Source organism: Tamandua tetradactyla, chromosome 12 (assembly GCF_023851605.1).
Source record: "Tamandua tetradactyla isolate mTamTet1 chromosome 12, mTamTet1.pri, whole genome shotgun sequence".
NCBI lineage: Eukaryota > Metazoa > Chordata > Mammalia > Pilosa > Myrmecophagidae > Tamandua > Tamandua tetradactyla.
Genome location: NC_135338.1, coordinates 74,970,805 through 74,986,143, shown reverse-complemented (window position 1 = coordinate 74,986,143; position 15,339 = coordinate 74,970,805). Strand labels below are relative to the sequence as shown.

General features: G+C 42.4%; 1 protein-coding gene across 1 annotated transcript in view; it reads right to left on the bottom strand.

Moving 5' to 3' along the window:
* Nucleotides 1-15,339, bottom strand: part of OCA2 (OCA2 melanosomal transmembrane protein) — a 366,025-nt gene that overhangs the window by 293,209 nt on the left and 57,477 nt on the right. The window contains exons 6-8 of the mRNA XM_077122323.1: nt 10,544-10,704; nt 8,465-8,547; nt 7,447-7,600 (exon numbers count right to left, since the gene is read on the bottom strand). Coding sequence (XP_076978438.1) covers nt 7,447-7,600; nt 8,465-8,547; nt 10,544-10,704 — 398 coding nt within the window. The remainder of the gene's footprint in view (nt 1-7,446; nt 7,601-8,464; nt 8,548-10,543; nt 10,705-15,339) is intronic.

Here is a 15,339-nt window from a genome sequence, read left to right as displayed (position 1 = left end):
ACTACCATGACATCTATGGTGGTTGTAGCTATGTACCCCAGAGAAAAACATGTTGGTAAACTTAATCTATTCCTGTGGGTGCGAACCCTTGTAAAGTGGACCTTTTGATGAGGTTACTTCAAATAAGGCATGGCCTAGGATGTGTCTTAATCTTATTACTGAAGGCCTTATAGGGAAGGTCACAGAAAGAGAAAAAAAAAAGCCACAGATAGAGCAGACAGTAGCTGAAAGAAGCAGAACCCAGAAGAGAAGGGAGAGGCTACAATGTGTATTGCCATATGACAGTAAAGCCAAGGGCCAGGATCACCACAATGCCAGTCTGTGGAAGAAAGCATTGTCTGAATGACACCTTGATTTGGACTTCACCTAGCATCAAAACTATGAGCCAGTAAATTCCCATTTCTTACATCAACCTATTGCATGATATTTGCTTTAGCAACAAGGAAACAAAAACATCTTAGGATGGGAGGAATTTTACCTATCACTGTCTGTTCATTCAACAAATACCTTCTGAGCACTGACCCTATGCACTGAGGACACAACTATGCACTGAAATCTCTGTCCCATGGAGTGGGAGACAGACCCTTACTTATAGATTATCTGACTGTAAGTTTATGAGAAAAACAAGGAACAGCCTGGCACACAAAAGCTCTTTAGGAAGATGCATTCATGTGACAGTCAGGGAAGGCATTTCCAAGGGGTCACATCTGACCAGAATTTTGAGTAATGTGATGTGATAACCATATCAAAAGACCTTCAGGTACACTGTGATGGGGCTGAGAGCTGAGTCATAGAGACCAGCCTGGAACACTGCCATAAGCTACACAGGGCTGTGGTGGGGTGAGGAGACAAAGACCCATTCGAGATATATCTGGACATGGAGTTGAAAGCACAGGTTTCCGTTCATCCCACCATGAACCCATAAATCAGAACCTCTAGGAGAAACATCCAGGCCTGTGGGGGTTGAAGAAGTGACTTTGAAGTACATGCCTGATTAGGAATCAATGACCTATTTTTCAGCTTCTTTGGCAATGAAATGACTAGATCAAAGCTGAAAGTGAGTCCTACAAAGGATATACAAGATGATTTACTGAGGGGTGGGAAGAAAATATTTCAATTTGTATTTATGTTTATTTTTCCTGAAGAATTAGAAATTAAGCTTTATTAATATATAACACATGGATAGATGCTGGCTCCTTCACTTGACCTGAGTAGAGTCACATTTTCTTTCTGGTAAGGCAAGTGACCTGAAGGAAAATTTGAGGTTCCACAATCCTGGAATTGGTAGCAACATTTTGCCTTTTTTGCATCATGTGCCAGGTAAAGTGGATTTATGGATGAGCTTTTCTAATTTGAATTAAAGTGCTTATCACAGAATGAACAAATGGCTTAAGAAGAAGAGATCTGTGAAGAGACCATGGGTAGAATATAGTAAGGCAAGCATAAGCAGACAAGGAGGAAAGGCAGAACCAACAGGTCTACTTCCAGAAATATCTTTGTCAGCAAAGTTGTTAAATAGCTGTACCAATATTTACCTTCATCATCACTAATGGGACCCTCACCTAAGTGTTCTATCTTGAGACATTAACTAGTAAGGGTGTGAAGACATCACAGTTCAAAAATAAAGATATCTATATATTTTTCTTCGATGGTTAAAAAAAATCAGTGACCTATTAAAAATGCTTCATACTTGAAGTAAACAAGCCCACATGACAAGTCTTTAAGTATCTTTCCCAATATGACAAAAACAGTGTCTAAGTCAGGACAGATCTCAGTTTATTTCCCAACCATCCATCTCCAAAGAGAGAGAGAAGGTGCTAGAATCCTGAAGGATTACCCCAGGAAGGCTACGGGCAAACCATCTTGATGAAGGGAATATATATGGAAATAGAGAGAGAATACATATGGAAAAGATCTATGGCAATGATCTTTTTTAAGAGATGAGATTGTGACCAATATAATTATGCCATCTGAATTGAATAGACTGGGGAAGGAAGGTAGTTAGAACAAAAATAAGAAGCTCTGTAACCTCTGAGCAGAAGTAAATAACACATAGGTATTTATGAATCTTTAATGACCAATTTAAGGCAACTATTAATATTATTGTAAAAGACAATAAGCAAGTCTTATTTAAAATTGAATTTCTGTAACAGAGAACCTGAAAGGAAGGTGAATATTCACATGTCCTAATTTGGTACGGTGTCTGCTGGCTCTGATCTGAGCCTCACAGGATGCTGTGTCTTTCAGACACAACACAGGAATCACTTGACATGGACCTAATAAAAACCTACTTGCATGTAAGCCAGATTCAAAATCAGATGGCACAAAATGGTAACATGTGTTATCCCTGAGTGCACATCAATGCGCAATGAATACTCCATTTGCCTGCTTTCAGCTTTGTCTATTTCTTTGAACACATGGTGGATAGTATATGCTTCCTGACATTTTGTGTTTGAGACATTTTATTTCTGTGTATTCTTCCCAGAAGCCCATAACCCCAGTCTAATCATAAGAAAAACATAAACAAAGCTAAACAGAGGGCTATTCTACAAAAAATTCTGACCGGTATTCCCCAAAACTGTTAAGGTCATGAAAAACAAGGAAAGACTCAGAAACTACCACAGACCTCAGGAGACAGAGATGTGGTGACTATATGGGATATGCAATGGGATCCTGCAATAAAAGAAGGACATTAGTGAAATCAGAATAATGTCTGGAATTTAATCAATAGGAATGCACCAATGTTGGCTGCTCAGTTTTAATAAATGTACCATGGTTCTACAAGATACTAAGTTAACAACAGGTGATTGTTCTCAAACAAAAAGTTTATTTAAAATAGTTTATGGTGGGACTAGACAAAAATTTTTTAAAAAGAAAAACAAAATTGGAAAACTCACACTAATTTAAGTAGACTTCAAGACTACTTAAACTCATATAGATCAAAGGGAAAGCACTGGGAGTCCAGAAATAAACCCATATATCTGTGTTCAATTGATTTTCAACAAGGATGCCAAAGTAAATCAATGGAGAAAGATGATCTTACTACAAAGCAGATAGAACAATATTTAAACGTTAACTTGAACTCTTACCTTGAGGCATATAAAAAGAAAACTGAAACAGATCTTAGACCTAAATTTAAAACCTAAAACTATAAAATTTCTAGGAGAAAATAGGATAGGATCTTTGTGACTTTGAGTTTGGTAAAGATATCTTAGCTTGGACTCAGAGGTATAAATGAAAAGAGAAAAAAATTGTTAAACTGGATTTCATCAAAATCAATAACTTCTGCTCTTCAAGAGACTGTTAAGAAAATAAAAAGAAAGGCCACATATTGGGAGAAAAATATTTATAAAACACTTATCTCATAAAGGACTTATAAACAGAATATATAAAGAATTCTTGCCAACTCAATACAAAAACACTCCACAGTTTTTTAAATAGGGAAAAAAATCTGAAAAGACGCCTCACAGAAGAAGATATGAAGAGATATAATGAAATCAATGAGCAGATCTCATTTGACAATTGGGGAATTTGAAGGTAGATTAGATATTAGGAAACATTAAAAATTGGTATTGTCTAAAGAATTAAAATTGCATTGATTACATAAGAAAATTCCCTTTTTTGAAATGCATACCGAAGTTTTTATGAATGCAATTACATGATATTTGGGTGTTGCTTTGAAATATTCCAGCAAAATGGTGGAAACAAACATGTCAAAACTGAGTGATAAGAATTTTTTAAACTCTCCAGTTTGGGAATTTTTCATAATAAGATGTTTCAAAGAAAGAACTATTATGCTAGAAAGAGCCTATTTTTTCTTTGGAGGTCTTCCCCAACTATAAAGGACATATTAGACTCTCGTCCAGGCCATTTCTAACAGTGGATGGATAGAGAGGTAGATGGATAAATGGATGGAGGGATGGAGGAATGGAAAGAGGGATGGATGGATGGATGGGTGAAGGGAGAGAGGGAAGGAGGGAGGGATGGAGGAGGGTAGAGGGAGCAGTGGGGGGTGGAGAGAGGGAAGGAGGAGTGGAGAGATATAGCATGGAGGTAGGGGAGGGAGGAGGGGGAGGGAAGGAGGGTCAAATGAATGGCAGAAGGCATCACTCTACTGATGATAATGCCAGGACTATAATTCTGTTCTCCTACTCTTAGAACATATCTTAGAATATTTTCCCTTTATCACAACTATTACTATCTGTAGTAGGGCTCATGCTTAGGAACAAAGGTCCTCTCTCCCTTCTCCACTGGACTGTTGCCCCTGAGAGCAGGGGCCATTTTATAGATGCTTAGAATAGGGTGTAATCCCTTGATGTGTTGAATTTGTGAATTAATTTAGTAACAATAAATCATCAAACTCAGTTACTTTATTGGCTAGAAGAAGCTGTCCCCCCTTCTGTCACATGTTTTTAAACAATCACTGCCCTCCCTTCCCCTCTTCATAGTTTACAGAACAATCCTCTTTGACAGTACATGAGGAAGGAGAAAACTGGAGGCAGAATGAAGAACCCTAGAGGTCCCAGGCTGAGGATGGGTCCAGGGTCCACTGACTGCTGGAAGACCACATGACATCAAGAAACATCTCTAAGAGGAAAGACAAGCAGCCTGGCTGCTTCCCATATTGATGAGTCATTTATATTATTGTTTCACAGTCTTCTCATATACTAAACACCATTATTCTCCAGTTACTCCAATTCCTACTGATAAAAATTCATTTTAGAGCATCAAAAATGTATATAAGAAACACCAAGGTTGCAAAGGAAAATTATGCAAATCCTATCTATTTACAGCCTCATTACTATAAAAAGATAGTGTTGGCTCTATTTACTTTCTCACATATGAGCCTTATGTACACTACTTATTAACTTAATGTACTAAGAAACTGGTGGATAACACTTGAAAATCCCTAGTCACAGCATTTTTAAAACAAAAGACTCTAATTCATAGCATGAATTAGATATAATATAAAATCATGCACATTCATATTTCAAAGTCTTGTATGTAATTAGCCTTCTGCCACAATAAGAATGAAAAGGAATGCAAAGCACATTAAGGGGTTATAAAGCCAGGTGACAAATAGGACAATAAAAATCGAATTGGAATCAGACCTGGAGAAGGAAAAGTCCTTGATTCTTCCCCTGTCATTCAGTAGAACCATGTGGGGATGAGAGGGTCTCAGACACTAGAATCAAGAAGCCACACATGCCCCCATACTTACTGAGTATGCTCACCTGGACTGAGAATACAACTGATGAGCAAGGCTTCATGAGAAGAAAGCTGTCAATGGTCAGTACTCTGCAACATTCAACCCTCTCCATGACAAGGACAGAAGGTTCCATGGTTCCTCTGGCACTGCATTCCAGCAGATGTATGGCCCCACATGGCTGTAGCCTCACATGGCCGTGGCATCCCCTGCTGCCTGTTCTGGGTGGTACTCATGTACCCTCTTCCCGTTGTCTCTGTACCACAGCCATGCCAGACAGCCCCAGCTTTTAAGCATTTACCAAGTAACTGCTCAGGACAAGGGCTGAGGAAGGAGGGGGTCTGGGAAAGCCACCAGTACCAGGGGAGCAGGACATATATGCTCTTGCATGACTTACTTTTATCCCTTTTGATATATATAGTATAATATCCAGGAGAAGGAATGCTTTCCCAATGCTCACACACCCTGCACAGAAACATCCAACTGGGCACCCAAGGATTTGTTTCTTTAGGGCAAGCGGATAGCCATCCCCCGAGGTATCAGCCCAAGGATCCCATTGTAGCTTTGGAATCATTGTTATCTTCTCCAGAGCCAACTAGTGTCTCTATAACCTAATTCTTGGTGAAGATTCTACACTGGTCCCATGTCCCGGGGCCAAAATTCTTTCCCCCACAGTCCAACTGGGCCCACACCTAAATCACTGGTGGAAGAATGCCTTTTGATCCTTTGTCGGTAATGAAGCCCCATCTTACAACATTGTTTTGCCAGCTCTAAGGTAATGGCTGTAAGGCAAATCTGAGGAAAAGAGAAAGAGGCATCTGCTCTCCAGCTCTCAAAGTCAGGTAATGGCCACAGAAGCTGTTGTTCCTGCCTCACGCCATCCTACCACTATCGTAAGAAAAGTACAGGTCCTGAGAGTGTGCCCCCTCATTCTATAGGCTCACCTGAAGCCACAGGTTGTATGGACTAAACCGCAGGCTGTGAGCTACTGTCCCAGGCACTTCCCACCTACTTCTGTGTCTCACAGAGGCTCCCATCCACCTCCCTGTTTACAGTAAGGCATGGGTTGAGCCACACTGTCCTCACTTGGATGCAGCTTCAGGCTACAAGTGGCTTAACTACAGCACAGGACTGACTTCTCCATGACAGTGACCTCATACCCTGGTCACATGCCCTGTCCAATTCAGTGTCACCCCATAGGATATGACGTTGATCTTGCTGCACTGCCACTGTAAGCAATAAATGGTCTCAGTCCATTTGGGCCCATTGTCCCCTGACTATGGAACCTATGGCAGAGCACCAAGTCTGCCTAGTAACAGCCACGGTTCAGAGATGTCTTGGCCACTTGGCCATGCCTCAGGTTTAGTGCAGTCTAGCTATTTGGAAACAAAGGTCCACAACTCTCAGGCATCCTCAGAGACACAGTATGGTCTTCTCATGTCCCAGGCAACCTAGACAACTGCGAATAAATTTCTGGAACTTCCCTAGTGGTTCTCTCCGGCCAAACATCTTCTTGCCACCTCCAAGGCATTAAGAAATGCCTCCCTGAAAAGCTCACTAAGTCATGTTATCCTTTACCTTCCAGGCTTCACCTACTAGAACCAACCTTACTGGGCAAGGTGTCACTGTGAGGCGGGTACAGTATAAATTTGGGGCCATAACTAAATGAAAAGCGAGCCTGTCCAGCACAGACAGTGGCTCATCCTTCACTTCATGCTGTTTAAGGCTGTTTCCCAGAAACAAATTCACAAGCCTTAAGATCATTTGTGAAAATTCTCTCTAGCTGAGAAAAGGAAACAGATCACAACTTCCCATGCATGTAAGCCTGTAGGCTGAGTCCCCTTTCATGCACAATCCTACAAAGCAGGAAGAGTTTGCAGCAATTGGCTTATATTATAGACAAAGATGCTAAATTAGAGGGGTTATATCTTGTCCCAGGTGGTCGCAGTTATGGTGAGCAGCAGAATGAAGGTGAGAAAATCACTCTATTCCATTTTCTTAGGTAAATGTGGCTGTGACTCACAAAACGGATCTTGCATATGCCAGGTGCTACAATTCAAAAAATCATTTCTAGTTCAGTTCAACATTCTACCTGTAATGGGGGACATACTGAATTGTAGCAATGATGCTATTCCAACTTGATGGAGTAGCCAGGATGAGCCCATTCAGAGTTCCTAACAAGTTAAAATAGACTTACTTGTGGGCAAAAACAAATCCAGGAAAGCAGGCATAAAACACACCTCAAATATAATCAGCACATAGACCCCTGCCAAAATGACCGCAGCAATGGTGACCTGCGTTTCCACGTTGGCACGAAGGTACTGGTGAGCCATTAGAAGAGGAACGGCCTGGCTCTGCCGGAGGGAGGCTCGGATGCTGATTGAGATGGTCCCTCTGCAGAATGAAACAAACATTTTCCAGCTGGAAAGGGAGACAGGTTCTATCACAGCAATTAGCATCCCTTCCCTTGATGTCATTTTTAACTCACATCATCGCTGGCTGGGCAGAGGCTTGGAGGTGACTCAGCCCAGTGCCCAATTTCTCGGAGGAATACTGAGCAGGTAAGTGGTCTGAGACACTATGCAGCTTCCATTCTGCAAAGCCTGTCTCCAATCTGATCTCCTTTGGTGCAGCCAGGTAGCAGCTGCCTCTCCACTCCATTACATGTGCTTTGGCCAGTTTCCGACAGTTAACAAGGAGACTGTGACACTCACATTTGATCCTAGCCATTTAATTTCTTCCCTTCCTCCTCACTACATACCCAACTGCTGTACTTGCTAAGAGAGGGCAATGGCAACTCTTCAAATTCCAATTGCTGACAGTGGGATGAAGTGTCACAAACAAGAAGCCCGAGGATGCTTGAAATAGAAGCACTTTTCTAAAAGTTCAGTCAATATCCAAGAGCATAGATGGAATATTCAGTGACATTCATTAACAAAGGAGAAAGCATCTTAAAATTTCCTAGAATTTGCCATTGTACAGCTTCACAAAAATAATGAACTTAAAACTTCAATTAAAAGTAAGCTTTGCTTCAAAGTTGGTCCTTAGGTTACCCAGCTTATTTTCTGACATTATGATTATGGTGCCTTACCAGAATCGTTGCGCTCACTGTCCATCCAGTGCAGACAGCCTTGACTAAGCCACATAACTGATCTTTTGCTCTTCATGCCAAAAAGAGGTGTCCTACAAACCAAACTTCTTTGGGAGAGTATATCCCAGAGAATTAGCTCCTAAGACTTCACTCATCTGAAAACCCACCTGCTCAGTATTTCAAAAGTCCTGCTCATGACAAAGCGCTCATTTATTCTTGGATTTAGAAATATTGTCCAATTATAAGTGACCTGTAAAAGATGAAATTTAAAATCACAATTAGGCTTTTAAACTGAAATGTCATCTGGGATCTGGGGCTATTCAGTGAAGGGTGCTTCTTGGGTAGAATAAGAGAAATAGAGAGGAATGATGATGCCTTTTTATATCAGCTCTCATGTCCTTGGTGTCAGAGGCAGATCCAGGTTTTGCAGAGCCTGAAATTTTCACATTTTGGAGGGCTTCATTGAGAAAAAGAATGCAAAGATACAAATACAGAATTAGCATACAAAGTACAAAAAGTCTAAAGGTAAATGTTCATTTACTACAAGAACAGAAATCACTACTAGCTCCTGGAGAACTTGGAGATGTCTTCTGAGACCACTATAGGCCACTTACAAGGACTGCTTACTTAGAACTGCTTTCTGATGCACTTCCTGCACTCTGGCTCACCCTCTGGCCCACCAGAAAACTCCACACATTGCAATGCTCCCAGGAACCCTTGGAGAGGGCCCCAAAGATGAGGTAAATCCATCCAGTTTTTTGTCCTTAACAGGATAGTGGAGAAAGTCCAAGAAGGACAAGTTGGGAGGTGTCTGGAGTGGAAGAGAGGGGCAGCCAGGAGGAGGAAAGAGGGGAGAGAAGCCAGTTGAGGGGAAGGCAGGGTATTCTCAGTGGGAGGGTCAAGCCAACAAACCACAAAGAAAATTAAACATAGGAACTCTGAAGTTGGCCAGAACAGCGAAGTACATGCACTAGAGAAAATGCCTCCACTTTTTGCAGCCATAATGAATTTATGGCCTAAGTTTTGGGTCTATGTGAGCAGTAGACAAGGTAGCTGCATGAATGGACAAATCAAACCCATGCCAAACTTATGCTTAAAACAAAATTGGTGCTTGGAAAGTGAGAATCTGAAAAAAAAATTATTTAATAAATATCTCTTGCACTCTTGATTTTACAGAGCTGGGTTTGTCTGTGGGCATTTTGGGTATGTCTATGTGTTACAAGGGGTTTCTCATGAGTGCAGGAAGTCTGATGGACCCTGTTTAATTTGGATTATAACTATACATGTCCTGGGAGGCATCTCCATCATCAGAGTCAGTAAAGGCTCACGTTCACAGGATAGAAGTGTGCCCTCCTCATTCTTTACCAAGAACCCCTGGCCAGGGGACCACACATCACACAGGGACATCAAGTGTATGTCCACTAACCACAGCCAACATTTCCAGATTAGGATGTAGGCATTCTGTCAGTCATTGCCTATGGCTTCACTCTGTGCATGCCAGGAAATTGGGAGAGGATACATGGGTTCATCAGATACTCCATTTCAGGTGACACAGCCTTGTCCACAAGAAGGGCTTCCTTCCACTGATCATAAGAGAAAGAATCCACTAGCTAGAGATATGCCATCCTTCTAGGATTCAGCAGGATAACCCTGTGGAATCACTGAAGTCAGGATCTGGGGGACAGTTGAGCTATGCAGAGAGGGGGTCCTGCCATTGACATGTGGGAGAGGAGTGATCCTTGATTTGTGGGGACTCTGGGCCACCCTGGAAAAACCCTTCTGCTGGCTCTCTTTCTCCAAGGACTGCCTTTCACAGGAACTGTGCTGAAGGCTTTCACCCAGAGATGCAGAGCACACAGGCCCATGGATTCAGAAAGAGAAGGATGTGCAAAACATACCTACTCTTAGCATTGGTCCACAAATACAACATGGCTGTAGCATTGTGAGTACCTGTAGTATCAGGAAGCTCAGACCAGATTTAAGTACATGTCAACAATAGAAAACTATTTTCTAGGATATAACATCTCCCTGAATTGTCCTGTGAAGTCATTTCAAAAATAGAACTCACAAGCCTGACTTCACTGAAACACCAAGTGTTATCACTGATTTATAGAAAAGGAGAAAAGAGAATTTCAAAGACAAATCAGAAGATGAAAAGGAAGCCCATTGCCTTATAGCTCCTCATTAAATCCATCATGAAATGGAATAAGTTTTTCTATTTTTTCTAAATAACTTAAAAGTGTGACCTGCATTGGCCGCCATCTTCTAGAGCCTGGAGCATCTGCCTGGGTCACCTCAACCACGATAAGCTCTTCTCTCCCAGGACGACTCAACCCACCAGCCACCAGGGGCCCAGCCAAGTCCACCTGGAGCAGCATGGAGTTTCCGGCACTGGTGAGGTTCACAGCTGCAGGTTTGTCAAGGGAAACACAGAGACCTGAGGTTTTGTGCTATGTGCCAGCTATGCCCTCCTCTGGTGGGGACAAAGATATGCATCTCCAGAACCTGTCTCCAACCACCCCTTCATCCCTTCACCACTCCTTATCCTTCTGTCCCTTCACTCCTTACATATACACTTCGTTGTGCAGTTTTCAATCATCCACTGATACTGAGGATTATAGATGCCTCCACTTTCTGTGGCCATAGGGAATTTTTCTGACCCAAGTCCTGGGCCCACATGTGCAGTAAACAAGGTGGTTGCTTGAATGGACAAATCAAACTCATGCCAAAATCCTTGTGGGATCCAATTCCTGCTTGTAGGGTGGAGAAAACATCAAAGAATTCAAAAAAAGAGCTCTGAACTTGACATGAAAAAGTCTGCAGTGAGAGGGTAGAAATCTCTTTTAAAACAAGTTGGTATGACTCTTGATAAGGGATGAGGTATCAGGAAAAGAAATTCCTCCCCTCTTCCAATGTAATTCCCTTATTCCTCCCAAATGGATTCTATCCCTCCTGTATCTGCATATTGTACAAAAACAAGAGCCTATACCCTGCCCTCTTCTCCTCTGCTCCAGGCAGATTCCCTTTTGTTTAGCCTTATGCCTTAGCTGCAAGTTTCTGTGGGCACAGGGTTTCCTACATCTATGTCAACATGGATTTCTTATACCAGTCTATATTTTGGTACAGAAGAGAAAATCATTGTAGGTGGAAAAACACATCTCAGCTTGTTTATTTTATGTGAGGTCTCAAAAGTCTCTTAGCTGCAGCTCACTGGTTCTAGGAGGATTAAGAAAACAATTCCTTTAGTCTTCCCTAAACTCCTAAAAGAAACAGATGGTTTACTGAGCAGACTTAGAGGGAAAGCAGAGTTTCAAGGCAGAATATCTACAAAATTTGCATTACAAATTGGGAAGTGTGAGTGAATAATCAATCTTTTTTTCATTGTTTAGTTCCTCCAGCAAAATGTACCAGTAAAAAGCAAATGCACACAACCACACTGGTAAATAAAGTGTTGTCTTCAACACTGTTGTTTATATAGGAGTACAGAATGGGCAGACTTCCCCCACCTCTCCACTGGAAAGCTTCTCAACACACTTGTGTGGAACTAGGGTTCCAGAAAGGAACACTGAAAATGTAAGTCATGCATGAGGCAGGGTGTACTAGGAAAAGACCCAAAGAGATGCTGCTACTTTTATCCACACCTGAAGTTATTCCAGTCCTGGCATTTCCCCAAGACAGTCACAGGATATGGGGGTGACTTAATGGATTGCAGAGAACTTGCAAGGAGACCCAGGAGATTGAAATAGCAATATCTGGTGACTAATATGGAAAGGTCATTGGACTAGCCCAGATTGGATTCTCCCTTCAATTTATAACAAGTGTTCATGGTACATCTGTTGGATTCTGTGCTGGTTTGAAGCTGTTATGTACACCAGAAAAGGCCATGTTCTTTTAATTCATTCTTGTGTGTAGAACCTTTTGATTAGGTTGTTTCAATTGAGATGTGACTCACTCAATTTAAGGTGAGTCTTAATCCTTTACTGGAGTTCTTTCTGAGAGGATTAAAAAGCCAAGAGAGCTTCAAGAGAAAAGCCCAGAGATACAAAGAGAGGATCCACAGAAGCTCAGGGAGGAAGCCATTGAAGCCAAAAGCTGAAAGCAATGAAAGCTGGAAGGTAAGGACAAGCAGACACCAGCCACATGCTTTCCCACGTGACAGAGCTGTCCCAGATGCTGGCAGCCTTTCCTCTGAGTCTTTTTCTTTATCAATCCACTAATGCCTTAATTTGGACATTTTCATGGCCTAAGAACTGTAAATTGTAAGTTAATAAATCCCGTTGTTTAAACAAACCCATTTCTGGCATATTGCATTTAGCAGCTTAAGCAAACCAAAACAAATACCAAGAGAGAAAAGAATAAAACAAAGCCTTTGTCCTGGGAGATCTTATACCATAGAGGGCAGATGAAATGTAAAAATGAAATGGATTAGCCACCCACGTGGAAGGCACACAAAATCCAAAGGACATGGAGGACTGCATAAACTTCCACCCTTCCTCTTCTCTCCCCTCTTTGCAGATGTCCATTGCAAAGGACAATCTAAAGGAATCTATAGGATTCATAGCCTTTTCCACCTGATGTGCTGGTGTCAACAGAACCCTGGAATCCCAGCAGGGTCTTCCGCCTCCAGGTGGGCCCGAGGTGACAGCTTTACATGCACAAATCCCCAGTGGACATCTTGTCGGCCACATCTTTACCCAAGTGGATTCTATCCTTTCTGCATTTGTTCCACATATAGACCCTGTGCTCATCTCTGTTAAGGTATTTATTCACACTTACTCTAATTTGTTTTAGTTTTTTCTCCCCAATTGGTCTAGTCTTCTGTGTGACTTTCTAGGGCTGCTGTGACAAACTGTGTGGCTTAAAACAATAGAAATTTATTCTCTCACAGTTTGGGAGGTTAGAAGTCTGAAATCAATCAGTAGAGCTGGGCTCCCTCCAAAGGCTCTAAGGGAGGCTCCTTCTTCACCTCTCCTAGCTTCTGGAAGTTACCAACAATCCTTGACATTCCTGGGCTTGTGGCAGCATCACTCCAACCTCTCCCTCCACCATGACATGACCTTCTTCCCTTTGTCTGTGTCCCTTTTTCCCTTATAAGGACACAGTCATACTGGTTGGTGGGCCTAACCTACTCTACGATGACCTCATCATAACTAATTCCACCTTTAATGCCTCTATTTCCAAATAAGTTCACATTCATGGTCACTGGGGTTAGAGGGATGCAATTCAACCCCTAATATTCCTCAAGAGAAGGAATTCCACTTTACTTATTTTTCTATTTCTCTGGAGACTAATGTAGTTCTATCACGTTAGATATGCCTAAAAAGCATTTGTTTGATTAATAAATATTTTATTAAAGCATTATCCTGGAAGTCCTCTGAGCCTAGAGCAGAGTCCCAACCAAATAAAAGCTTTAGTGTGTGGGAAGGAAGGAAAGAAAAGAGAAAGGGAGGGAGGGTGAGATGAGAGGAAGGAAGGGAAGGAGGGGAGAAGAAGGAAAGACAGGAGAGAGGTTAGGAGGGAGGATGTATCTAATTCACCTGCTTCTAAAGATCTACAGACCTCTGTTCATGTCTAATAATCTAGGAAACGCTTGAGTGGCCAGCTCAAGAACAGAAAACACTTCAGTCAAAAATAACTTCAGAAAATAAAATAAAATAAAATAACTTCAAGAGCTCAATGACAGTCACTTTCTATCTCACAAAGCTTCTAAAATAAATCCTACAATTATAAAGGTAACACATTAAGCCTCTTACAAACAAGACACACAGTTTCATAGGTGGTAAAATCCTCCAGCAGAAGGAAAGCCACATTTTCTCCAAAATACTTCTTCCCAGCTTCCATCTCCCCCGGAAGTCTTGAGACCTGGAGAAGAGACCCAAGGGAAAGATGGAAGCTTTCTAGAGGTTTGGCCCAAAGTTAGGTAGGAAGAGACAGGTGCTTGTCACTCAGCAACAACATGAGAATAACATAAGAATATCCCTCATGGCCTGACAGAGCCAAGCATTACACATGGCAGGCCTGAAATGAATGGTCCTTCCTCAGAACCACCTTTGAGGGTCCTGGCTATGGCACACAGCAGTCCCCGATGACCACCATTGACTTAGAAGCACAGCAGTCTGCTCCCAGGGATACCGAACACATGACCTCCAAAGGTTTGAACACTGGGAGTCCTGAGCCCAGCAGGGACCCTCCTCCCAGGTAAGCCCACAGTGGCAGCTTCACATTCACAACCCCCCAGTGCAGGTTCTCATCCTAGGGTCTTGGGAGAGAGTCCGTGGACTTCCAAAAACCCAGTGCAGACTCTAGCAGACATGCAGCAGCTTTTCTGAGGAGCCAGCGGAAGCCCAAAGCACCCCACATAGAATTTGATGAGGTACAGACTAGCCAGGATGACTTTACAGAAAGCATATCTTTCATTCAGCTCTCTCAGTTTCCTCCAGCCTGTTCTCTCTTCATCCAAATGTGCAGTCCACTCAGGGAGTGAGGAAAGGGCTCCCAGCTTACCCTCACAGCCAAGAAAGACCCTCCCCAACTTGCTGGAGTAGCCTGGCCCTGACATCAGCTGGCCTGCCCAGTCTTGAGGACCTGGGCCCCTCCTACCCCAGCCACTCAAACCCTGGACCTTCCTTCTGCTGCCCAGGCCCCCTAGCTACTCTTCTCCCTGGGTAACATTAGGAAGGGAAGGAAAGTTTCACAAAAATGCTTTAGAAGGGAAGAAAATCAATGCAGTTCCAGTGAGTACAATGAGAAGAGCTTCACTAGTTATTACTAAGTAGCCATGCTTATTTAGGATTACCACTAACTGATAAGGTTCAAGGAGGTACCACCTCTGTCTGTGGTTGTTCGGGTATGACTGCTGTCAAGGTTCACTGAGGCTGCCTGCAGTGGGAACATCACACAGCTTTCCCAAGTAGTCCATAGGCCTTCCTGACTGAGTCTCCCTGAAGACCACTTTCTTCACATCCCAGGGTCTGTTGGAACAGTAAGTTGCAAGCCTCTACAGTGTAGTCACAGAGCGGAGCACACAGTCTACATCTGGGGA